Source organism: Podarcis pityusensis (genome assembly GCF_964106645.2).
Source record: "Podarcis pityusensis genome assembly, chromosome: 8".
NCBI lineage: Eukaryota > Metazoa > Chordata > Lepidosauria > Squamata > Lacertidae > Podarcis > Podarcis pityusensis.
The window spans coordinates 71,498,984-71,524,534 of record NC_138033.1 but is presented as its reverse complement, the minus strand read 5'-3'; the positions used below and the strand labels follow the sequence as shown (position 1 = coordinate 71,524,534).

The 25,551-nt window shown below is 45.4% G+C and overlaps 2 protein-coding genes and 1 long non-coding RNA gene across 4 annotated transcripts in view; 1 reads left to right on the top strand and 2 right to left on the bottom strand.

Annotated features, from left to right (window-relative positions):
* The window catches only part of LOC308482833, a 197,345-nt gene that overhangs the window by 136,856 nt on the left and 34,938 nt on the right, over positions 1-25,551 (top strand). The window lies entirely within an intron of this gene.
* On the bottom strand, positions 2,888-6,260 carry AURKAIP1 (aurora kinase A interacting protein 1). 2 transcript variants are annotated; one of them, XM_081016308.1, is made up of 4 exons: positions 6,146-6,260; positions 5,124-5,189; positions 3,932-4,401; positions 2,888-3,051 (listed from the first exon to the last, which is right to left on the bottom strand). In XM_081016308.1, exons 2-4 carry the CDS (start codon positions 5,173-5,175, stop codon positions 2,941-2,943), a joined length of 633 nt encoding a protein of 210 aa, XP_080872434.1. In that variant the 5' UTR covers positions 5,176-5,189; positions 6,146-6,260; the 3' UTR covers positions 2,888-2,940. The 2 variants fall into 2 exon arrangements, with proteins under 2 accessions (XP_080872434.1, XP_080872435.1); XM_081016309.1 differs by having other exon boundaries at positions 6,034-6,190.
* LOC308482773 (C-signal-like) lies at positions 8,975-25,152 on the bottom strand. The gene is made up of 6 exons (XM_081016278.1): positions 24,973-25,152; positions 18,015-18,066; positions 16,641-16,828; positions 15,275-15,430; positions 12,554-12,664; positions 8,975-10,303 (listed from the first exon to the last, which is right to left on the bottom strand). Exons 1-6 carry the CDS (start codon positions 25,111-25,113, stop codon positions 10,190-10,192), a joined length of 762 nt encoding a protein of 253 aa, XP_080872404.1. The 5' UTR covers positions 25,114-25,152; the 3' UTR covers positions 8,975-10,189.

Below are 25,551 nucleotides of genomic sequence, written 5' to 3'. Positions count from 1 at the left end.
ACTGGGAGGTGTGATCTGTTGAACTGCTCCCCTCCTGAATTCTCCTGGACTTCTAACCCCACTTCTCTTTGTGTGTTGCAAGGCTGCAAATACTTTGCTAATTACTTGCTAAGGTCACTTGGCTTAGTTCTGGGACACTTTGTGCAGCTTTGTAAGCTACCTGTCCTCTAAGGAGGTCAGGGTTAGGGTACAGCTTTGCACAGAGTTTACCCTATTTTATCTTCCCAACGACCCAGTGGAGGTTAGTTATGAGGGTGGCTGTCCCAAAATCATCTAGCCGTAGCACAAAACTTAACGAGCCATCCTCTGGAACAAGAATGCAGAATCTGTTATTCTAAACGTTTTTAAAATAACTTTTTCTTTAAAAAAACAACAACAACCAAAGCTTTTCTTTTAGGAATTCTAGGTGCCAAAATCCCAAGGGAGCAGAAAAGAGTATTTATGTAAGCGACCACAGCTGCATGGATGTTACTGGCCCAGAGATGGAAAGAAGATAAAGTCCCTTCCAGAGAAGAATGGCAGATGAAGTTGATGGATTATTCTGAAATGGTTAAAATGACCGAAGAATCAGAAATCAGGAGGACCAAAATTTTAATAAGGAATGGGGAAAATTTGTGATTTATCTTAAAAACCTTTGTAAACAGTTAAAATTGTTAGTAGGATTGGAATCTAACGGTGAATTTTGGACATAACGGAAGTGTAAAAGATTTGATTATAAAAGATCCAGGAAGGAATGATTAACAATAGGACCCACAAAGGGGAGGAGGGAAGTCTTTGGAATCTTGTTTTTATGTTGTATGGATATGTGATTGTAAAACTTTAATCTGAAAAACCAAATGAGTTATTTTTTAAAGGGTGCAGAATCTGTGGCTCTCTAGATATGGTATGCCTCAAAAACCAAACTAACAAATAAAAAAACCCTCAGTCACAGCTAGCATGTCCAATGGTTGGGCATGATGGGGTGCTGTGGTCCCAGCAACATCTGGAGGGCCTAAAGCTCCTCACCTCTACTCGAAGGGAACCCTTCAGAACTCAAGAATTCATGAGGTAATTTATTTTTTAACTGTAGCCATTTGGAAGACCTAACTGGGGTTTTCTTTAATTGCTGCCTCTAGGGAATGCTCCCAAATATATATACTACAGGGCTGCCCCTTATTGGGATGAACCCTTTTCAAATCTTTGTGAACTCCTGAGGTAATCCTTATTTATCTAAACTGCGGCTGTTGCCATTGGAAATGCTTCCCCACACCAGCAAAATCAGGGTTCCTGAGACCGGAGAGGCAGCTCCACAAGGAGAAACCTTCTGGTCCTGCTTGCCTATTGGCCACAGGCCAAAAAGAGCGGGAAAATCCTCTTCTGCTATAGGGCAAAAAGAGCGGGAAAAACCTCACTAGCCAGAGGGGTGCTCCCTTGCCAAAACTCACCAATCCTGTCAGCTGCAGAAGGGGAAGGAGTCTTTAACTTCTCCACAGAAAAAGTCATTAGATTATTTTCAGGGGTGGGGAGCCAGTGACCCTACACCAAATGTTGGTGAATCTCCCCAATTCCCATCACTGGCTGGGGATGGTGGGAGTTGGGACTCCAGCAACATCTGGAGGGGCCACAAGTTTATAGTCGTCTATCACATCCCCCATCTTACTCACCATTTTTCTAAACTAAGAAGTTCCTAAGTAATGAAACCAGTCGCTAAACATTTTATGCTTCATTTCCACCTTTCACACATGAACTTAAAAAATGCAGGAGCAGGACACTGAGTCGGCAGCTTTCAATACAAATGTGCTTTGGATACTTACCATGAATGCTCCTTCTGGGGCGAGGGTGGCAGGCCTCCAGTACAACCATGGGTTGAGGCCCCCACTGCCAGGGACAGGCAGGTCCCATGGTAAACAGAAATCAGATTTTTTTAAAAGACTAATTTATAATGTAGAAATAAATTGGGGCTTGTTACAAAATGCTGCAGTGTGATGCACAGCCAGCCAGCCATGCTCTCTTCCAGCATACTCCATTCCGTTCGCCCTCCTCCATTTTATTCCTGTCCCATCCATCCCACCAGCATTCTGTGCCCACAGAACACGCTCCGTCCTCGTCAGGCTCTTTTGGGCTGTCCCCTTCCCACCATAGGCTTTTCCCTTAATATTTCTTGTACTTCTGCAAACTTTGGAGGATCCCAAAGCCTTCTGACAGCATCCCTCTTCTATCTAAGGATCCACACTTTGAGAACCTGTGCAGTACATGTTCCTCGGTTCTTGAACGTCTCTGCTGACGAATGTTTCGGAACCTGAACGCCGAAAACCCAGAAGTAAATGCTTCCGTTTTCGAACGCGCCTTGGAGGTCGAACAGCTTCCGCTGCGTGTTTTTCAGTTTTCTCAATTGAAATTGGAGACAGCCCTTTGCGCCTCGGTTTTCGAACGTTTCAGAAGTCAAACGGTCTTCTGGAATGGATTACGTTCGAGAACCGAGGTACCACTGTATTTGCATACACAGGTGGGGCCCTCCAACAAAATGCTGCTGTGTGGAAGTGCTTCTCTTCAAGGTCACAGATTGCCCTGTTCCAGAGTTGTTATTTTATTAATTTGCAGATGTTGGGCGGACACGCCGGTTGCCCAATCCCAGCTAGATTTCTTCACTGATTCTGGGAAAAACAGCCTACTCCATTCAGACTGTCCCATTCCCCCCACCACAGGAGACACATCTTGCCCTATGAGGAGGGGAAAGAATGCAAATGGACAACAGACAACAGGGCCTGCTCTAGTCAGACTACCCCCATCCCACTTTTATATGTTATATCATTTGTCTTAATGCTTTAAATTGTAAACCGCCTTGTGTGCCTTGGTAGTAGGAAGATATATAAAAACAACAAATGAATAAATAAGTAAGAAATTGCTCTTCTGCTTTAAATATTGTTTAATTAAAAAAAAACAAAAAACCTCATGGCGACGTCAATCGGACTTCACATTCTTGAGATATATCTTGGGTGCCGTCCATCCCTCAGGAGCCTTCCTCAGTCCAGCTCTCCTCCAGACGCGTTCCAGATCTCGTTCAAACCTTTTCTGTAAAGACAAGACATAAAAAACCAAGATCTAGTGACATCTCCCCTAGGATATTGTGTACTTTGGGGCAGCAAGTCCTGGATGGCTGTGATGCGGTCCATTAATGCGCAGAACTAGGAATTGCAGAATTACGCGTGGGTCAAGAAAATGACGAGTTGACATCAAAACTGAAATAGGTGGACTATAGGAAATTGACAACTGGATAAGGGGGTATGGTGTGAAGAACCAGTATCACACAGGAAGAGAAAGAGGCATAGGTTCATATCCCACTTCTGACACATCTATTTGCATTATAGTGGGAAATAGCTCAATCACTAGAGCATGAGACTCTTAATCTCAGGGTCATGGTTTCGAGCCCCAAGATGTCCAAAAGATCTGATCCTTGTGGTCATTTCCAACTCTACAATTCTAGGATTCTATGATAATGCTCAACCTTGGGACTGGGCGCAATCAGGAAGTGGTTAGGTGTGAACGAATTCAGGCCAAGGGCCACATTCCCCTCTGGGCAGCCTTCCAAGGGCCACATGCCAGTGTTGGGCAGGGCCAGGAGCAAAAGCGGGTACAGCAACAAATGTGAATTTTGCCTTCATTCTGTAGGCTAGTTCCTATACGCACATGCAAACCTTTCTATCCTCCATCCAGATAAGCAAGAGGCTGTATCAGAGTTCAAGGACACATTCCGGCGAGGCAAAAACACTCCAGGGCGAGAAGCAGGGCCAGTGCGAGGTGTGGCATAGAGAGAGGAGGTGCAGCCTAGTGAAAGCACTAGAGAAAGATGCTTGGAGGGCTACGTTTCAGCACCCAGGTCTGACGTTCCCCATCCCTGAGCTAAACAGACTATGCCAGACCAGTTCCCAGAATCCTCCCTTCCCACACTCACTTGTTTCCTCCGGCGCCGACCTTCCCTGACCTTCTTCCGCAAGAACTTTGTCCGCTTCATCAGCTTCCTGTACTTGTGTCTGTTCATCTTCCTTCTCCGGATCTTCAGAACGTTCTTGCATTCCATTTTGCCCCGGTTCAGCTCACCTCCCCCTTCCTCACTGTCATCCTCAGCCTCTGCACCCCTGGAAGATGTGGGGAGCTCATACTGATGGTTGGGTTCATAGCCTAGCTTCTCATAAACACTGATGGCGCCTCCACCTTTAGGGAGGACATACTGGACCGTCAGCCAGCTTTCAAGGGGGGAGATCGACATCTTCCTTGGCACCAGGATTTCTTCCAGCTCAGGGTCCAACGCGTACCACTGCTGGGGTTGGGCTCCATTTCTGTTTGAGGGAAGTGTGCTGTAATTTGCGGAAGCTGCAAGTCTAGGAACCGGAAGCGAGATGGCCGATCTTGACAGAAAGCGTTCTGTGTGGAAATATGTGAACATTCATTATTTTTTAAAAAATTAACGCATCAGCTACTGACTATTTCAATAATCTTTCGAATGCTTTCAAACGCCTTTTTAAAACCATTTTTAATCAATAATTTTGACATTTTGTGTTATATTTTTGTGAACCGCTTTGAGGTTCTCTTACAAGCAAGTGATATATAAAGTTTGTTAATATATTAAATAAAGAAAAATGACTAAATAAAACAAATTCTGCAGGAAACATTTCATGTCACAGAAAGGGCATGATGACCGGGTCCAACATAACACACTCCAAAGGTTTTGGGACTCCAACTCCCATCATCTCTGACTGTTGGCAGTGCTAGCTGGGGATGATGGGAGTTGATAGTCTAACATCTGATGGACACAAAGTTAGGGGAAAGTTGGTTTAATGCCCACATGGAAACAAAATGGCTTACATAATGACAGGCTGTGTATATAATTAAGATGCAGTTGTAGCTTAAAAGTTAAATGAAAACCGTTCCGGAAGTATGTCCAACTTCCAAAACATTTGAAAACCAAATGACAGCTTCTGATTGGCTGCAGGAAGGTCCTGCAAAGTGATGTGAAAGGTCCCTCTCTGTCCGACTCCCTGGAGAGCCTCTGCCAGCCAGGGTAGACTATACTGGTCTGGATGGGCAAATAGTCTGACCTGGTGCATGGCATCTACTCGACATTCCCAAAGAATGGCTGCGCTTACCTGCAAATCGACAGGCCCTCGCTATCTGAGACGTCAGTCGTGGTAGCAGCATACTGGAGGACCACTCTAACAGAAATCAAGACAGATTTTTTAAAGAGAAAAACAACCTTTAAATGTTATAGGACTGTGTTCCCTCCTTCCTCAAATACAGTGCCTGTAACAACACGCCATCAGAAATCATGGGCTGTAGCACAGTGGCAGAGTATTTTCTTTGCATACCTGCCATCTTTAGGAAGAGATGACTCAGTGTCCCTGTTTGAAACCCAGAACTTTCTGGCTGCCCGTCGGTGTAGACTGGATGGCACAATGAACCGACTGTGCAGAAAGCAACTTCCTGTGTCCCAAGTTAAAAGTTAAGCACCTTAACAACATACCGAGTAGTCAGGCATGCAGGTTACAGGGCCAAAATCTTCCCCAACCCACTGCGATGTATGTATAGCACCTCTGTTTAAATTGCAGCAATTGTTTTCAAAATTAGCAGGCGGATTTTGATACACATATCATTCTGTGCCTTCTTTTTTGGAGATGTGTAAGGAGCCTCCCTACGCAGATGTGTTAAAGGTCACATGTTTAGGGAACTTTTTAATGTTTGATGTTTTATTTTGTTTTTAATATTCTGTTGGGAGCCGCCCAGAGTGGCTGGGGAAACCCAGCCAGATGAGCAGGGTATAAATAAAAAATTACTACTACTACTATACAGAAACGCACCCAGAAGCATCATTTCTGATGGCGAGTCCTCCACTGCCCAGTCAATCCCCCCAGAATTAGACCCTTCCTACCGTAAGCTACCATAAACCACGTATCACTGGCGACCCCTTAATAAGATAGGACCCCAACGTAGCCTCTCCCCGCCTCTTAAAAGATGTTCCGTATATACAGTATTAACAGCCACTCTTATTAGCACTCTTACCATAGATAACACACTAATGTAGCCTCCAAAATGAATACACGGCTTCTATCAAAGTCAATCTGCCCTACTTCCGGGTGTAGGGAGAGAAGAAGCGCTGCTCATCTTAACTTACCATCCACAAGGGCTTACCATCCCGTTCACGACGATGGGGGCTGTTTGAACAGGTAACTTCCGGCAGAGCAGTTCGGTCCCTCCCGGTCATCCGGAAGTTCCGGCGCAAAAAAAGTTCCTACATTTCTTTCCCCATTTGCCGCTGCTCCCCCCTGGCGGTAGTCCGTGGGATAGCAACGTAGCGAGCTTAATCCCCGCCCTGGCAACCAAGCACGAACGCCGCTCAGGAGCAGGAGAGGTATTGCCAGTCCGGATCCTGCCGATGTTGCTAGACTCCAACACCCACCATCCCTGATTCCATTGGCTGTGCTGGCTGGAGGTGATGGGAACCGGAGTCCTTCAACATCTAGAGGGTCACAGGTTCCCCATCTCATGGCTAGATTGATGAAAGGTGTGACTCATTATACAGTGGTGCCTCGGGTTACAGCATCTTAAAAAGACAGCATCTTAAAAAGCAGAGACATCACCTTGCCAACTAAGGTCCGTATAGTTAAAGCTATGGTTTTCCCAGTAATGTATGGAAGTGAGAGCTGGACCATAAAGAAGGCTGATCAATTGATGCTTTTGAATTATGGTGCTGGAGGAGATTCTTAAGAGTCCCATGGACTGCGAGAAGATCAAACCTATCCATTCTGAAGGAAATCAGCCCTGAGTGCTCACTGGAAGGACAGATCCTGAAGCTGAGGCTCCAATACTTTGGCCACCTCATGAGAAGAGAAGAGTCCCTGGAAAAAAACCTGATGTTGGGAAAGATGGAGGGCACAAGGAGAAGGGGACGACAGAGGATGAGATGGTTGGATGGTGTTCTCAAAGCTACCAACATGAGTTTGACCAAACTGCGGGAGGCAGTGGAAGACAGGAGTGCCTGGTGTGCTCTGGTCCATGGGGTCATGAAGAGTTGGACACGACTAAACAACTAAACAACAACAACAACCACCACCTCGTGTTACAGACGCTTCAGGTTACAGACGCTTCAGGTTACAGACTCCACTAACCCAGAAATAGTACCTCGGGTTAAGAACTTTGCTTTAGGATGAGAACAAAAATCGCGTGGCAGCGGCAGCAGAAGGCCCCATTAGCTAAAGTGGTACCTCAGGTTAAGAACAGTTTCGGTTTAAGAACGGACCTCCAGAACGAATTAAGTTCTTAACCCGAGGTACCACTGTATAAAGTGGACTTATGGGAAGAAGTCCAGGGCTCCACTCAGCAGAAAGGTTTGTGTGTGTGCAGGCGTGCATGCTAAATGGCAGGACTGGCTGCTTGCAATGCTTTGAAGGAATCCCATTGAAATATCGCACTCCCCAGACCATTAACTCCACAAACTAGGGCTGCCATGCGTCCAGATTTTCCTGGACACTACCGGAATTTCAATGGCAGAATTGACATCTGGGGGGAATTTCTGAAAGGCGGCGTTTCATCCTGGATCAACTTTCGGGGTGTCCTGGTTCTTACTTTTTGAAATATGGCAACCCTATAATTACCAAACAGCACCACTGTATGAAGTTGTGGTTGTCCTGTTGCTTTGTTACTCAATGTTGTTTATGAAGAATGAACTTGAAATCGTCCAGCACATCCCCTGATTAAAGGAAATCTTGGACGGGCTGATTAAGGGCCTCCAGACTGGGTTTGTTTCCCCTTTACTCCAGCGTGTCTTCTGCAATATGTCATTGACACAATAACAGTGCATTAGTGGGAGATCATCACAGGAAGGCTCAATCCCTGCCTCCAATTGGGTTAAATATTTTTGCAGTATTTTCAGTGGTCAGTCTGGTCAATCACATGCACTAACAGCGTGTAAGGATTTCGCTAACCGACCTGAATAGCAGCCAGTCTCCTGTAATGAGATAAATGTCCTTATTTCCTGCCTGAAATCAAATAAACCTCCTGGAGATTTGCTTCTGCCTGTTCTATAAAGAATACATAGAATGGTGGATGCCTAGCCTGCCTGGCTTATTTACCACTAAAACAACACAGGCCAAATGCCCTCTGGATGGTATGAGTATCATTTCCCCAATTTATAAGAAAGGGGATAGGAATGACCCACAAAACTATTAGCCAATTAGATTGTTAGATATCTCACCAAAGCTATGAAGAACAAGCAGGGGTCAGAGGAGGACACGGTAACATTGACCAATGCTTTACGTGGAACCATATGATAAGGAACTATACTAAGAACAGCAAGCTCTAGAACAAACTTCCTAATTTAGATATCGCTGGGTGTATTGAGTGAAACCCTCTCTTGGCAGTGACATATGGAGGCAGTGAGAGTCAACACAAAGCAAACTATGGGGGCATTGATAAAGTTTTATTACAAAAAGGGAGGGCAGCTGATTGAACTCTAAAGATATTTGGTAGTAAAGTGCTTACTCAAATGCTCTATGGTGTTGAGATCTGGTGCTCCGAATCAAACTCCATTTAAATTTTGAATACTGTGCAGAAAACACTCTACCATCAGGAATATATATCAGAATCTCTTCTTCGTACAGAATCCAGGTGGCTAACAATTAAGGCAAGAGCGGACTGTGCTTAGTTAATTGTGTATTAAAAGAATTGCTACCATGCCAATCATTCCCCCCCCCCCTGCTGTACAATATGGAATTGAGTGATAAGCAACTCTGTAAAGCAGCTTGTCAAGATGTTTCAGACTATTATTATTTTTCAGAACTGAGCTCTGCATTGACTTTGAGTAAGTGTCAGCTATGGGGTTGGCACTTCTGGATAGAATTCAGAAGGGACCCGCAACTAATTAGAAACACCAGATTTCCCCTTTGGCATCTGCTCTTGAGAACAGAGCATTTTAGAGATAGTTATCTGACCAGACTCTCACCAGTTTCCTTAAGAAATGTATTTATTGAGCTGCGTTTCCAAGTGATTCCCACTGCAATTTGGGATGACTGCTACAAGGTCCTGTACGCAGATAGACTTTGTATTTGTGGTCAACCTCAGGTGGAAGACATTCATTATCTGTTAGCCTGCACCTTATATAGACCCAAGATCACATTCTGAAACAGTTGTTCACACAATCAAGCAGGTACACCCTGACAGAAATGGTTCCATTTCTTTTGAGTGACAATAATAGCTTTGCAACACACAGAGTGGCCCTCTGTGCACTGGGTGCAAAATAAATAAGGAAAAATGAGATAGATGAAATCACTATAAGTTGTGGTGGTGATTCGGAGGTTTAATCTGAAATCAAGCTAGATTTAAGCTTTTTGGTATCTCTGCTATCTTGCCTCTGGTACACCATAGACGTTGGCCTATATTATAGATGTGTGTTCTGTATTTTATTAATACTATTGCTACAAGTTTGTCATGGCCTCTGGCCAGAACAATAAACTTATGGACTATATGTTGTAAATTGCTTTGTGATGCCTTGTGGGAACCAACTAATAAATGATTTATTTATTTTTTTGTATTTTTACTACCAGGAAAGAGGAAATACACCAGTGGGATTTTCTGTCTTGAGTATCCAAATTAATCTGAGCCCTCTTGGACACTATTCACCACGACCTTGTTGGGAATACAACAGCAGGGATCATTCAGTTAGTAAGCTAAGTGTTCACTATTGACAGCCAGATGAACTCTCAGAGTGGAGGTGTTGCCGAGCAACTAATCAGATTGGCATGATCCTTGCTGAGGTAATCCATGCTTTGATGGGCTGAGACAGTTTTCTGATTGCTTGTGTGGTAGAATACTTGTCCCAGCTATAGATGCAGCCTGGCCTAACTCATACGGAGGGCTGGGAATGTCCCATTCCTGAAACCCTAGAGAGCTGCTGCCGGTCAGTGTAGACAATACAGAACTAAATGGACCAATGTCTGACGTGATATGAGGCAGCTTCCTATGTGGGAGGCCTGTCAAACAGCTACTAGCTACGATGGACGGAGGTGGATTTCGGACCACATTCAATACAGCTATTGCTACGTGTATGTTAAAAACACAGTGAGGCAGAACACCATTGAGCAAATCAAAGTCCATTCCTGTTAAAATGCGTATATCCAGACACAAGCTGTTGCTTCAGGTTCTTGGAATCCAGGAGCTACTGCTACCAGGGCAAAGTTTTCCCTTCCCAATCCAGGAAAGCACCATTGTCTTTTTCGCTGAGCTGAGCTAAAAGAGAGATGATCGATGGGACAGCATCTTGCACCTTCAACGGAGCCTAGGAGAACAGAGGAGAAGGGTGGAGAGAGAGAGGGGGGGCAAGCTTATTACAGCAGCAGTGTCCTTCAAAATAAAATAAAGGAGACCCACACATAAAAAACATAACACCGGTTCTGAAATACCCACATTGGCTCCCAGCATGTTTCCGGGCACAATTCAAAGTGTTGGTGCTGACCTTTAAAGCCCTAAATGGCCTCAGTTAGTAGTCCATTGGTATCCAGTGTTAGAAATTCAGATATATAAGCTAGGCACCAAACGGCTCCTTAAACCAGGGTTACCAAAATGGAATGCCTAGTTGCTGTTTTGGGGCCAGGACAGTACTGGAAGGCAGTGGCAACTGGTAGGGTGGAAGGCAGGGAGACCAACAGTAGGTGGTGCTAGAGCCAGCAACAGGCAGAGCCAACTCATTCTAGTTTTGCCCCCGTCCTCCTCCATGCTGAATTCTACAAGGGGCAACAGCTGGCAGGCAGGGCCACCACCTAGACTGGTTGTAAGTTAGTAGGCAGGCAGGACCTGGCAGAGGGCAGACTGAAGAATTGGGGCCCCCTGCACCCCAGTGTATCAGCCTCCATTGATAAATGGAAGGATAAATGGGCTGCATCAGTGCAAGGCAATGTTACGTGTTCATAAGACACTGATTAGTCTGCCCTTTCCTTTAAAAAAAATAAAATATTATTAATGCAGAGTGAAAAAAGCCATACATCAAAATTGAACAAAAAACAAGTAGAAATAATAATAAACCAAGTAAAACAAAAAACACAAAGCATTATAACAAAAAGAAAAGAGGTCTTTTGACTGCAGACCTGACCTCCTGTCTACTCCTTAATTCAATTACATATAACTTATTGCCGGTAAAAACTATTATCATGGTTTAACTGATTCTTAGTTTTTCTTCGATCTCACACCATTCTTGATACTACTACTGAAATTAGCCAAACGCTGCAACAGAGTTTAAACTTCTGCAATTGTTTTTCAAATATATTTTAAAGACTTCCCATTTTGAAACAAACACCTGTTCAGGTTTATTCTTTATTTTTTTCAGACAAGTTCTATCTAACTCCGCATACTCAGTCAATTTTTGGATCCAATCTTGCGTAGATGGAAGTTTGTCAGGTTTCCAGTTTTTTAAGGGAAAGGGAATTTGTGTCTTTGGCGCACAGCACCCTGCAAACAAGCTCAAGGAATGGCGACGTAAAGCATCCACACTCACCCCACCCCACCCCAAACATCAAAAACGGAGGGAATTTTCCGTACACCCATGTACAGCCCACGTCTTCAGCGCCTGCATGTACTGGGTGTCGGGAGCACCTTCTCTGACCTTTCGATCACAGGAATGCAGGAACAGAACACAGCATTCCCGAGGAATAGGTTCTGGTGCTGTGGACTCACATTTGCTCATGAGAGCACCTCAAATGCAGCAGAGTAACGGAAGCAAAGCTGTGGAGGTTTTGTTGCATACCTAATTTATTTCTTCTAATTAAACAAATAAAAGAACATAACAAATGTGGGATGCGGGTGGCGCTGTGGGTTAAACCACAGAGCCTAGGACTTGCCGATCAGAAGGTCCGCGGTTCGAATCTCCACGATGGGGTGAGCTCCCGTTGCTCGGTCCCTGCTCCTGCCAAACTAGCAGTTCGAAAGGCATGTCAAAGTGCAAGTAGATAAATAGGTACTGTTCCGGTGGGAAGGTAAACAGTGTTTCCGTGTGCTGATCTGGTTCACCAGAAGCGGCTTAGTCATGCTGGCCACATGACCCGGAAGCTGTACACTGGCTCCCTTGGCCAATAAAGCGAGATGAGCGCCGCAACCCCAGAGTCGGCCACGACTGGACCTAATGGCCAGGGGTCCCTTTACCTTTAACAAACATGTACGAGAGAAACAGCTCTCTCATACTGCCATCTTGTCTCTAGACAAGATGTTTAGGGAAGCTTTTAATGTTTAATATATTATTGTATTTTGATATTCTGTTGGAAGCTGCCCAGAGTGGCTGAGGAAACCCAGCCAGATGGGCGGGGTATAAATAATAAATTATTATTATTATTATTATTGACAGATCAAAGAAAAAGCCACACAGTACTGGAGACGGAAGTCTGGAAAAGTAGCTTCTGCCCCCTCCTTTCTTTCTCACAAGGATCTGGTGATCCTTGCAATGGGAGGGATGAAAATACTGACAGGAACAACAACAACACATGGCGGGCAAAGAACTTACTTAAACAAGAGTGGGGGAGAAAAGATTGACTTTACTGACCTTTGTCCCTCCCATATCCGTTTGGATCCAGCCTGGGTGGAGGGCGATGCAGAGGATCCCTTCCAATTTCAGGTCTGTAGCAAGGCACTTCGTGAGCATGTTTAGTGCCGCCTTGGAGGGAGGTCAGGGAGAGAAGTGGAAAGAGTTAGATGACATGAGGCTTTTAACCTCTGGGTGGTGGGTTCGAGCCCCACGTCGGGCAAAAGATTCCTGCATTGCAGGGGGCTGAATCTGATGACCCGCGTCATCTTGACAATTCTATGAAAACTCATCTTTTTTTCTTTCCGCAAAATTCTTTTATTATTGAGCAATGAACCACTTTTAAGCAACAAACAACACGTCAGTAATATCAGGAATTTGAAACATCGGGTCAAAGCCAATGCTTGTCCTACTCAAAGCAGACTCATTGGAGTCAATAGACCTAACTTCGCCACGTTCATTAATTTGAATGAGTCTTCTGAGTAAAACTTCATTGGACGCAACTCATAGGAGTTCCCACTGATAATTATTCTTTTTTTAAAAAATTCTAATAATAGCAATTATGCAATAACACTCCCCCCCCCACACATATCTTGATATAGAGTTATAGCTAAATTTTGCTCAGATAAGACACATCCAAATTAATGAAGCTAACTTAAATCCTGCCCATTAATTTGAATGGATCTACTCTGAGTAAGACTAATGTTGGCAGCAGCCCGCCTTTTAAAAAGAACTCAAAATAAATTATTATAAGGAGGTTATGTGGCATTTCAGCTAATGTGAACCAATTCACTCTCTGACTTTTATCCCAAACTATCAAGGTCAGACGAGTGTTTTCATTTAAAATATAAATAAAACAAAGTAAATAGTTTCAAGCAGCGACTACTGATCTCTTCCTAGAGATAAATTCTATCATAATTTGGATCTTGGTATCCCAATGAAGTCCTTGCATCAGCATCAGCAATCTTCTATCAATCCTTATCTCAAGGACAAATATGACTGAGTGAATCAAAAGCTGCTGAAAAATCATGATCGATCGACGGATTGCATTTCTATGCTGCTTTTCATTCAAATGAATCCCAAAGCGGCTTACAAACAATAAACAACAGCAGCATAATAAACCATAACAGAACATCACAAATACAGCACAAATCATATAATGTATCATAGCTAGAAGATACACATGTGACGAAACCCCAAGACCATACTTTAGCAACTTGGGGGCAGATATTATCCTATAATTAAACCCCTTCATATTAATGTCAGTCTGGTCCAAGCCTATCCTGGTTTCTTGGAGGCCGGTCATGTAATATTTCTTCAAAGGGGTAACCACCTCCTTATCAGTTATTTTGTTAGCTAGTCCTGCCACATTCCAAGAGATTTACCTACAATAAAAGTCTGAAGTGATGCCCCTCCATAAAAGGCTGAAAAATACCAGGGAATCCTATCTGACCCTAAAATCTCACGTTGTGTCAAGAGGCGATAAGAGCGCTCAGCTCTTTGTCCTCTATTCTCTTCATACGTATTTTAATTCAGCTCTTAAATTTGCAGAGGGTGTGCTGTAACCTTCCTCAACTAATACAATATCATTCCTGTCAAGGCAACACCTAATATTTGAATCCCTGGCTGGCTAGGGAATGTTAGGTGTTTGTTTGTAGCTGACTCGCTGAGAACGCATCAGGAGGAATGATTTTGTTTGCCTCTGAAAATCTCATCTCCGCCCTAGAAGAGCTAAAAAACCCTTAATGGCCCTTTGGAGATAAAAGCGGGTGTCAAATTAGATCTGTTTGTTGGGAACCCAGCTCTGCAGATATAACCAGAGGGATGATATCAATTGGAACCACTATTTGGAAATCAACTTTTACTGGCTGGGCAGAGGATATCAAGCTATGGAAATACGCTAGCTCTTTGGAATTTGAGATGCTCTTTTGTGCAAACCCAGTCACCTCTGTATCCTGGTTCACTACCTTCTACCTTGCCGACTTCCTTTCTTATTGTGCAGTCCCATCAAGAACATAAGAAGAGCCTGTTGGATGAGCTCAATGGCCCATCGAGTCCTGTATCCTCTTCTCTCACAGTGGCCAAACAGATGTACGTGGGAAACCCACAAGCAGGGTTTGAACACCAGAGCCCTCTCCCCTCCTGTGGTTCACAGCAACTGCCAGCAGAGGGATGAGCCAGGAGGGAACCAGTCCAGGTTCTCTAGGGAAGGAGTTCCAAAGTCTGGGAGCCACCACCAAGAAGGCCCTCTCCCGTATCCCCACCAAGGGTGCCTGTGAGGGTGGCAGGAAAGAGAGAAGGGCCTCCCCCTGAAGATCTCAGAGCCTGATCAGGTTCTTACGGGAGAATATAGTCCTTCAGATAGACTGAGCTGTATCTAAAGCTACCTTCAGAGCTATATTCCAATTTTCTTCCCAGTCAATAGGTGAAATAGGTCCAGTTACCTCCTGCAGATTAATAAGGTCTGTCCCATCTCTTCCTGGAAATGGTGGGGACTGAGCCCAGGGACCTTCTGCATGCAAAGCAGATGCTCCAACACTGAGTTAGAGCCCATCCATTCTAAGGATTCATGGTTTGGAGCACTGCTGAGTAGATCCATTAACTTCAACAGGTGTACACCAAGTTAGGAGTAGCATCAGATGCAACTCATCACTTTGAAAGTTATCTTACATCTCTTCCCACTCCCCCTCCGCCCGCCCCCTCTCCATTCTCCCAATATAATTACCTACTAAGAACACTCACCTTCGAAATTCTGTAAGGGTATATCGTGTGGTAAATGTCATTGGATTTTGCAAGCCCTATGGAGGCCGAGATGGATGACATGTTGACAATTGCAGCACGGTGACACCCCATGGTGGCACTTTGCTTGGCAGCTTTCTTCAAAAGCGGCAGAAATGCCTAAAGGAATTTATTTATTTTTAACGGGAAATCGGAAGGTGATGTCTGCACAGGCAACGTATTTTTTAAAAGAGCACGCGGTTAGCATTTCCTTAAAACAAACAAAAACATAACCTTTCAGCAAGTTAGCGAATCCTACAAAAGGGCGAATACACTCTGCAAGTTAAAGCAAATTTGCATATCCTCTTATTTCCTATCTCCTGAGAAATCTTATTTGGAAATTCTTCCAGCTTCTGAGATTCAAACCGATCCTCCGAGTCCAAAGGAATAGAAACTCGATTTATTTATCTATATATCAATTTGGGGGGGGGGGGGGGACGACTGAACATAAGGACTAGAAACTTGATTTAAAAAAACAACAATCAAAAGTTGTGATTTCTCACTGAAGTGAAATTCTGCAGCCAATTTCACAGTGGACTGTTTCTCATGACCACCTGTGTGAAACAGAGCTGCAATGAGGAGTTCCCAAGACATCAATGACTGACTGCCTCTCTGCTAGAGCCCCAGAGTCCATCTACAGGAGCCAGGTGTGGAGGCAGATGCAAAATCTGTGCCAAGCCAATATGAGTGATACGCTGGGTACAGACCGAAGTGCAACTTTTATCTGAGCTCTCGTGGATAAGGAATTCTAGGAACATACTTTAGATGGGTGGGGTGGGGGAGGGAAGACAATAATTGTTTAGAGCGACTTGGGAGTCAGAAACTCTTGCCAGTCACAGACATGTAGGACATGTGTTGCACCAGATCAGACCATTGACTCAACTAACCAGTATTGCCTGCATTGATTAGAAGCAGCGCTTCAGGGTTTCAGATAGAGAATATTTCCTAGCCTGGCCTGGAGATGCTGGTAGAGATTGAACCAGGGACCTTCTGCATGTAAAGCAAATGTTTTACCACTGAGCTACAGCCCTTCTTCTACCAGAGCAAACCACCTGCGGACCTACATCTACCTTCTTCCCAAGCCATTCCATGTTAACTCAGCCTTAAGGCTGCAAAGCTGACAGGTCCACATACAGGTTCGAGCACTTTTGAGCTTTTTTTTAACACTAGCAATATATAAATCTTACAAAATAGGTTAAGCAACAGGCAGCTTAGCAACCAAACAGAAGAACTACTGTTGGTTAAATGTCCCTGGCTGTTTGCCTGCGGCAGAGGACTACTTGTCCCGGGCGAACATGGTAGATGCCAGATTTACCAACTTTGTTCTTACCTTGGAGAGCATTAGCTGGGCAACAGTGTTGGTCTCGAAGGTCCTGAGCATGGCTTCCGTGGTGACGTCTTCCAGAGAACCTAAGACATTGATGCCAGCGTTGTTGATGAGGCAGTTCAGCCCTTTCTCCCCAACAATGTCTTCCACCTTCTTGACCGTTTCCTTGATGCTGCTTTCGGAAACCACATCTGGATTCGAGAACACAGGAGAAGATGATGCATAATAGAGAGAGTCAGACTGCCGGTCTATCTAGCCCAATACTGTCTACATTGACTGGCAGAAGCTCTCCGGGCTTTCAGACAGTAGACATCCCCAGCCCTACCTGGGGACTGAACCTGTCAACTTCTGCATAGCTCTCTCACCGAGGTGTCCAGAGCGGGTGGGGAGGAGAGAGCAGTTAAGGAGTAACTGCTCCAGAACAATGATCCATAGGTCAGCCTTGTCTATAGTGACTGGCAACTAGGGATGTCAGAGAATTCTGCAGAGAAACAAAGTAGAATTTGCTGCAGTTCACATGCTGGTCTGTGTGCAAGAATGGAAATCGGTCAACGATTGGGATTTGTTCTCTTCATTGTTGTTCTTTGCATTTGCAAATGATGTGCAATTAATGGCCTTTCTCCCACGCTTGTTTGTAACCAATGTTTTACTCAAAGTAGACCCATGGAAATTAATGGGCCCGTCTTAATTATGCTCAGAACATAAGACGACTCTGTCGGATCAGGCCAGGTGTTCATCGAGTCCAGAGCCCTGTTCTCATAGTGGCCAACCAGCTGACCCCAAGGGAAGTCCACAAGCAGGACCCAACTTACAGCCATCCAAGTTGGTGGCAGGCCATCGTTGCCTCCAGTGGCAGTGAGTTCCATAGCTAAACTATGCACTGCATGAAGTAATATCTTCTTTCACCTGTCCTAAACCTTCCAGCTTTCAGCCTCATTGGACGTCTCCAAGTTCTCGTGTTATGAGAGAAGAAGAAAAGACATGCACTCTTTCTGAATAAGGGAGGAAAACATTTCCTTATCCACTATCTCCATGCCATTTTGTAAATTTCAGTCCTGCCACCTCTGATTCACCTTTCTCTCAATTAGAAAATCCCATACTTCCTAACAGTGGAGTCGTCACATCCCCTCGTCCTTCAGTTTCAACAGGTTTACTCTGAGCAGGACTAACACTGGATACAATCCTATTTCTTTCGGTGTCTCTCAAACTCAGGTCCCCCCAACTGTTGTTGGACTATAACTCCCATCATCCCTAGCTGGTAGGGCCAGTGGTCAGGGATGATGGGAGTTGTAGTCCAGTAACAGCTGGAGACCCAAGCTTCAGATATTTTCATGGGGGCCATCAGGCGCAGAGCAGAAGAGGAAACTTTTTGCTTACCAAGCGACAAAACCCTGATGTTGCTATACTGCTTGCAGAGTTTCTGTAGCTCCTAGAAAGAAAGAACAAGACCAACATTTGTGGACATCCCATCTGCCTAAATGAATTTTAATGGCAGCCCTCGCCAGCCTTCCTCCACCCAAAGGATAGCAATAGTATTATTATTATTTGTCTTTTTTATTAAATGTATTTACCGCCCTTCTTCCATAGATCCCTGGCAGGTTCACAACATAAAAATACAATATAAAAACCACAAAATACATAATAGAAATGCTTCTTTAATCTCCTCTCTCCTCCTCTTCTTTTGCTTTCTCTCTCTTTCGGTCTCTTTTTCCCCTTTGCTTCTTTCTGCCTTTGCTCTTTGCTATATTAAGCAGCTGTTTTAATTTCAGCGTATTGTAAAAGTACACTTTGTAATGGGTACGAACGCCTGTACATTTATGAACAAGTATCAATAAATAAAAAGGGAAAAACAAACAAAAATTAAAGGATGAAAAAGGAAAACGTTAAGCAGGCATGTGGAATGAGCCCAGTTGCAAAGATCTGAAAAATAATATGAGTCCAAGTAAAGAATTGTAGTGTTATCAGAGCATAAAGTCTCATTCCAGGATTGCCAGGTTTGGGATGAGGCTTGTCTTGAAAAGGACGGTTTTGGGGTATATGTCATAAACACAGGCAACTCTCGTTAATTAAAGGTGGTGTAGTGTGGTGTAGTGGTTAAGAGCGGTGGACTCGTAATCTGGTGAACCGGGTTCAATTCCCTGCTCCTCCACATGCAGCTGCTGGGTGACCTTGGGCCAGTCACACTTCTTTGAAGTCTCTCAGCCCCACTCACCTCACAGAGTGTTTGTTGTGGGGGAGAAAGGGAAAGGAGAATGTTAGCCGCTTTGAGACTCCTTAGGGTAGTGATAAAGCGGGATATCAAATCCAAACTACTACTACTTCTTCATAAAAGAGCACCAATCCAACCCTGCAGAAAGTAACGCTGAAAGCGCCCCATGAGATAAGCGGCATTAACCAAAGTGGGTGACTCACCTGGGGGTGGGTTTTCTGGGCTGGCAGGCTGGATCCCCTCAATGCTCAGCCAGTGGGCTGCGAGAGAAGGGGGGAACCAATAATCCCCCCACCCACCCACAACACATTTCAAAGGGCATTGGATGTTAATCAGCCAAAGGCTTGGTTGAAGAGGGGCATTTTATAAGGAAGGTGCCAAGTAAGCCTTCCTGGGGAGAGCATTCCACAAGCAGGGAGCCACCACAGAAAAGGCCCATTCTCATGTTGCCACCTTCTGCACCTCTCATGGCAGAGGCACACAGGAAAGGGCCTTAGATGATGATCTCAGGTTTCATATGGAGAGAGGCGGTACTTACGGTATTGCAATCCTGACATAATGCAACAGGACCCCCAATATGCTGCATGTCTGTATGGGCCAGCGGCAAGGGACTGTAGCCGCCTGCCTCTCAATTTTTATCTGCGTCTGAATCCAGCCTAGGCAAGACCGTTCTTCTCCTGTCGATGGTTTAACTGGGCTGTAGCCTTTCCACCCCCTAGGGAGAATTGTACACCCCTAATAGTTAGCTAGGGATGCAGGTGGCGCCGTGGTCTAAACCCTCTTGGGCTTGCCGATCAGAAGGTCGGCGGTTTGAATCCCCACGACGGGGTGAGCTCCCGTTGCTCAGTCCCTGCTCCTGTCAACCTAGCAGTTTGAAAGCACGCCAAAAAGTGCAAGGAGATACAGTGGTACCCTAGGTTACATACGCTTCAGGTTACATACTCCGCTAACCCAGAAATAGTACCTCGGGTTAAGAACTTTGCTTCAGGATAAGAATAGAAATCGTGCTCCGGCGGTGCAGCGGCAGCAGGAGGCCCCATTAGCTAAAGTGGTGCTTCAGGTTAAGAACAGTTTCAGGTTAAGAATGGACCTCCAGAACGAATTAAGTACTTAACCTGAGGTACCACTGTAAATGGGTATCACTCCGGCGGGAAGGTAAACGGCATTTCTGTGCACTGCTCTGGTTTTAGTGTTTGGTTGTGCCAGAAGTCACTTAGTCATGTTGGCCACATGACCCGGAAAAGCTGTCTGTGGACAATCACCGGCTCCCTCAGCCTGTAAAGTGAGATGAGTGCCGCAACCCCAGAATCGTCTGTGACTGAACTTAATCATCAGGGGTCCTTTACTTTTAATATTTAGCTAACTGGTACATGTAGTACAATTTAGTGTACTAAGGCAGGTCAAGGTAAAAAGAATCCCAATTTCACAAACACACTGAGCTGGCCAGGAAACAGATTTTGGGATTGCAGAACGTAAGTCAATGAAAGGAGAAATCTCTGTGCTTTGTTGGTGAAATGCTTCTGTTCAATACTACCCTAAATAGTTATTTGGATTCCACCCTTTCCCCCTAGGCAATAAATGCTAATTACAATGTTAACATCTACTCTGCAAGTCCTTCTCTCTACTGCAAGTCATTTTCCATGAGTTTGGAAATCTGAGAGTCTCTCCCAGCCCCACCTGTAAGCGACTGAACCTGGGACCTTTGGAAGCAAAGCTACTGTTCTACCACACTGAGTGGCAGCTCTTCCCAATGGAATTCACAGCCCAGGGAACTAGAAGGTGCTGCTCAATCACAAGAGCGCCTCTGAGGATGCACAGAGTGTGCTTTCCTCCCTGCAAAATAGACAGAGACAGAACTCATCTGCCCAGCAGTGAGGTGCAAAAAAGAATCTCTCCAAACCGGGGGAACGGGGATCAAAATAGCAGAGAGGGTTCAGTGTACTAAGCGAGTGTAGAGTGAGGTAAATTGGAGAGAAATTATTCCAACTGGTGACTTGGGAGGGACTGGCCAGGAAACAGTTCCTGAGATCATTGTTTCTCCCAGCAGTTGTTGGACTACAACCCCCATCATCCCTGACCACTGGTCCTGCTAGCTAGGGATGGTGGGAGTTGTAGTCCAACAACAGCTGGAGACCCAAGTTTGAGAAACACCGGCTTACGTTGATGAAAGCAGGTGCCTCCAGGAACCTGTTCACCAAAGATTCATTCTGATTTGCCTGTGGGAAGATTAGATGATGTTGGCATGTTGAGCATTCATCCCCACTTGTTTCTGGGATGCCTGGATGATGTTGCCTCAAAGCAACCAATAGTCTGTTAGCTCAAAAAGTCCGACCTTTTGATTGACCTGCCAATCAAAAAAACTGAGGCGGAAGTAGCCAAAGACTATATTATCTGTGAGTCCTGGAAGATTTTCTCCCTGTCTTGAAGGCCTGTTCAGCCTAGCTGAGGGGGGGGGGGGGGCTGGACAGACTCCAGCTACAAAAGCCTCTTGGTCTGGGGTGTTTTCATATATTTTTTTTGTTGGGGGGGGATGTTGCTGTGTTGTTGGTGTTTTTTTTTTTTGCATCTTTATTTTAGATCTTCTTGTGATTTATGTGGAAATTGTTCGGTTTGGTTGTGTGTTTTAAAATGTTTTATTAACAGTTTATGACTGCTTTTGTTATGTCATAATTATGTATTTTTTTTTCATGCTGCAAACCACCTTGAGCATGGTTTGAACTTTGGAAAGGCGGCAGCAAATAAAAAGTACAAATAAAAGTACATATCTATGGACATAATCCACTTTAACTGTGCAGTCCTGAATCTGCCGGTATGCCAATTAAATCTCACTCAGAAAGAGCAATGGCAACCGTCTGCATTGGGTAGAGTTAAAGAAAGAGATTTAAAATAAAACTGGCAAGGTCATCTGTCAGAGTTCCTAGCCCTGCTCCACCTTTTCCGCCTGACTGTTCTTCTCTGGGTCCCTCTGCCCCCCGGGGTCTCTTCCTTCCGGGATTCCTCTGACGCTGACGCTGACCCCCCTGACTCTTCTCCCTCCTTTCGGCGGGCTTTAGGACCTGGCTCCCTTTCCGGGCTGCCTACTGCGCCACCTTCCTGTGCATTTGAACTTGGCGCGCGCGCCCAACCTTCCACCTTCCACCTCCGTTTCTTCGCTCCCCGATGGAGGTGTGGCCACTCCTGACTCGTGCCCTCCCCCCTGTTGTGAGCTGCCAGCGCTTGATCCCTGGCGCCCTTCCTCTTCCCTGCTCTCTGGCGGTGACGCTGGTCCCGATTTCCAACTGCTCCCCTCTGAGTCCCCTCTGGCTCTATCTTCCTGGGGTGTCCCCCTAGGCTCCCCCCTTGCCCTGGCCACTGGTGCTCCTTTCTGTGAATCTTCTGATTCACTGGAAAGACTCGGAGATCTCGAAGCTTCCGGGTTGGCGCCATCGCCGAATGGCGGACTCCCTCCGAGCTCCGGAGGGAGCCTGCTCGGCAGGGGCTGGGTCCTACCGCACCGGCGATGCGGGGACCCTTAAAAACCACGGCCACGGAGGCCGTGGACATGGAGACTCGGCTGGCACCGCTAGCGCCCTCCCGACTCGTGAAGGAGCCTTTTTAAAGGCTACGGATCGGGTGCCGGGGAGAAGCGTGGTGCTTTGAGTCCTCTGCTATCCCTGCCGAGCGAAGCCGCATGCCATTTGGCGGAGAGCGCTGACTTCTTCTATTGAAAATTCGGACTTCTTAACAACAACCTGTGAGTAATTTGGAAACCGGGTTCAAAAGGAGAAAAAAAAAAAATTTTTTTTTTTCGGATTGGACATGAGCGGGGGGGGGGGGGGATCCAAAAAGGAAGTCAGTCCCCCTCCCTACTGTAAACCTTCCAAAACAAGGATGGTGGAAACCAAGGTCCAAAAAGATTTGTATTGCTGATAAAAACTAAGAATTCCACGATGGGGAACTACAAGAACTGTGCTGGAGGAAGAATTGAGGGAGAAGGGAAACGTGACCCCCCCCCCCTGGGAACCGGGGTGATTGAAGAGAGAGCCTGGTGAAAAGAGTCGGAGATTTTGACAGCTGTCAAAGTAGCTGTCAAAGTCGGAAAGCAGAGAGGATCTTATTATGAGAACTTTGCTGGTTAAATTTGTTACAATTTGCTATAACCCGTTAAAACTTGGATACAAAATGGCGAAAACATGGATAACAATCGGACTTTTGGACTAGAGAAAACAAAGTTATAACAATCCCCCTAGAGGAGTTTCGGGACATTACAAAGATGGTCGTAAGTGGAAAAATACCATTGGAATTTTACAGGACTGGTTATCTTCTGGGAAAGCTGCAAAACGGAAATAATATTTTGTCTACAGGGTGTTCAGCTAAAGGAGACAATAGAATTTTCTATTGAAGAAAGGAAGGGACTGAACGCAAGTTTTTGTTCCTGAATAACAATAATCCCTGCAGAGTTACTAAACTTCTGAATTAGAACGTTTCAGCAGCGGAACAAGAGGAAATTGGACTACAACTTGGAAAGAACAATGGGGGGAGTTTTATTAAAGATTTGAAGTTAAATGTCTTAAAAAATAATTATAAAAAGAAAAAGCCAGCAAGGAGTTGGGGGAAATAGGTGATTTATGGACTTTAAGAATTCCAGGCAGATAACATGGTTTGGTGGTCAGGGGGAAATTAAACCGGGGACAGGGGGGGGAGAACTAAAATCCAAAGGCTTGTCAACTTTTTTTTTTCTGAACTGGCTCTTTTTCACCTATTATACTTTTTATTTCTTATTTCTTATATTTCTATTGTGTGGGGTGTCCTTATTTTTTTTAAAAAAAGGGAAATTGTGGAATGAAAATGGGGTGGGCCCTGGGGAGAGAACTTTTGTTTTTTATTAAGGGTATTGATGAGGAGTGTATAAATTTTAAATTCGAATAATGGTTTAAACAAATTAAGTTTTAACTAGAACTGAGAGCTTGTGGAGCCAACAATATGAAAGGGGAATATGGTAGGGGTGGGGGAAGGGGGGAGTCCCGGAAAGTGGATCTATGAAAATAAGGCTTTGAATGTATTTTAATCTTTACTTTCTGTATCTTTGAAAATCTTAATAAATATCATTTAAAAAAAAAAAAAAAAAGACTCGGAGATCTCGGGTCGTCGTCATCACTCATCTTTTCTTCTGCCTCCTCCCCCTCGCTCTCTGTTTCCTCCCTTGCCCTTGCCTCTTCTCCTGAACCCCTGACATCATCTATCCCTTATATAAATCTGTGATGCAACCACACTCACTGGAAGACTGACTGGTTTTGTTCAACTCACTTATCCTAGAGAGCCGGATGATAATTTTATGAAAAAAATCTGTGTGGTTTTCCTTAGCATCTATGGAAAAGCAGATAGTAGACCCCAGAACCTCATTGCTGATACAGTGGAACCTCGGGTTACCTACGCTTCAGGTTACAGACTCCGCTAACCCAGAAATAGTACCTCGGCTTAAGAACTTTGCTTCAGGGTGAGAACAGAAATCGTGCTCTGGCGGCGCGGTGGCAGCAGGAGGCCCCATTAGCTAAAGTGGTGCTTCAGGTTAAGAACAGACCTCCGGAACGAATTAAGTACTTAACCCGAGGTACCACTGTACAGGCATACAGTGTGTTGGAAAGGGGAAACTTGAGGGTCTCCCCATTCTGGAGCAGAGGGGAAATCTTCAGAAGGGCCTATAGCGTCACTATAGGGAGGGTAAGGTTTCTCCCAAAACTATCAGCATAAGAAGCATGATTTAGGATGCTCTCTCCAGATCTGAGATTTGGGGGGGGGGGGAGAGAGAGGAGGGTCTCAATATTTATTTATATCCTCCCTTTCCTCCCAAGGAACTCAAGGTGGTCTCCGCAAATTTCATCTCCCCCCGCCCTCTGTTTCATCCTCACAAAACAGCCCTGCGAGTTAGGCTTGTCTGGCAGAGCCTGTGACTAGTCCAAGGTCGCCCAGTGATCTTCATGGCGGGAGGAGATCAGGATCCGAACCCCCGTTGGCCGGCGTTGCCTCTAACCACTACACCACTCTGTTACCTGGCCAGCCACTGGGGGGGGGGGCTTAGGATCCTGGTCCAGGTGGGCTTGGGGGGATTCGGGTGCGTGCAGGTGAAGGGAAATGCGTCCGCCTTACCTGAGCGCTTTCAGGGCACCGGCAGGTGGCGATGACGACTTCTGGGCAGGGGGAGGCAGCCAGGAACCCCTCGACCAAGCCCAGGCCGATGCCCCGGTTGGCGCCGGTGATGAGCACGGAACGGCAGAGTGCTTGATCCATCGCAGCGCGCAGGGAGCCTCCACTTTTGGGAGCGCCGAGGAGGTTTTTTTAAAAGCAGGGCCCCGCCCCCTCCCGCAAGGCCCCGCCCCAGACCCCGCCCCTCCGAATCTTGATGCCGTTCGGTGAGCCAGGCGAGAAGAGGCTTTTGTTTATTTGCTTATTGATGCGGCAAAAAAGTCTCCCCGCTTCCACCTCCTGATCAAAAGGGAGTCCTAAAAAAAAGGGATCCCACGTGAGCTCTGGTTGATGCCTTTATGCACTCTGCATATGTAGGCGTGTCAGACCCTCCAAGTGTCCCTATTTTCCCTGATTTAGAGAATCCCTGATTTCTGATCTGATTCCAGATTGTCCCGCTTTTCCATAGGATGTCCCTCTTTTCAATGGAGAAATGTTGGAAGGTATGGAGTCATCCAGTGCTTTTTTTCTGGCGGTACGCAT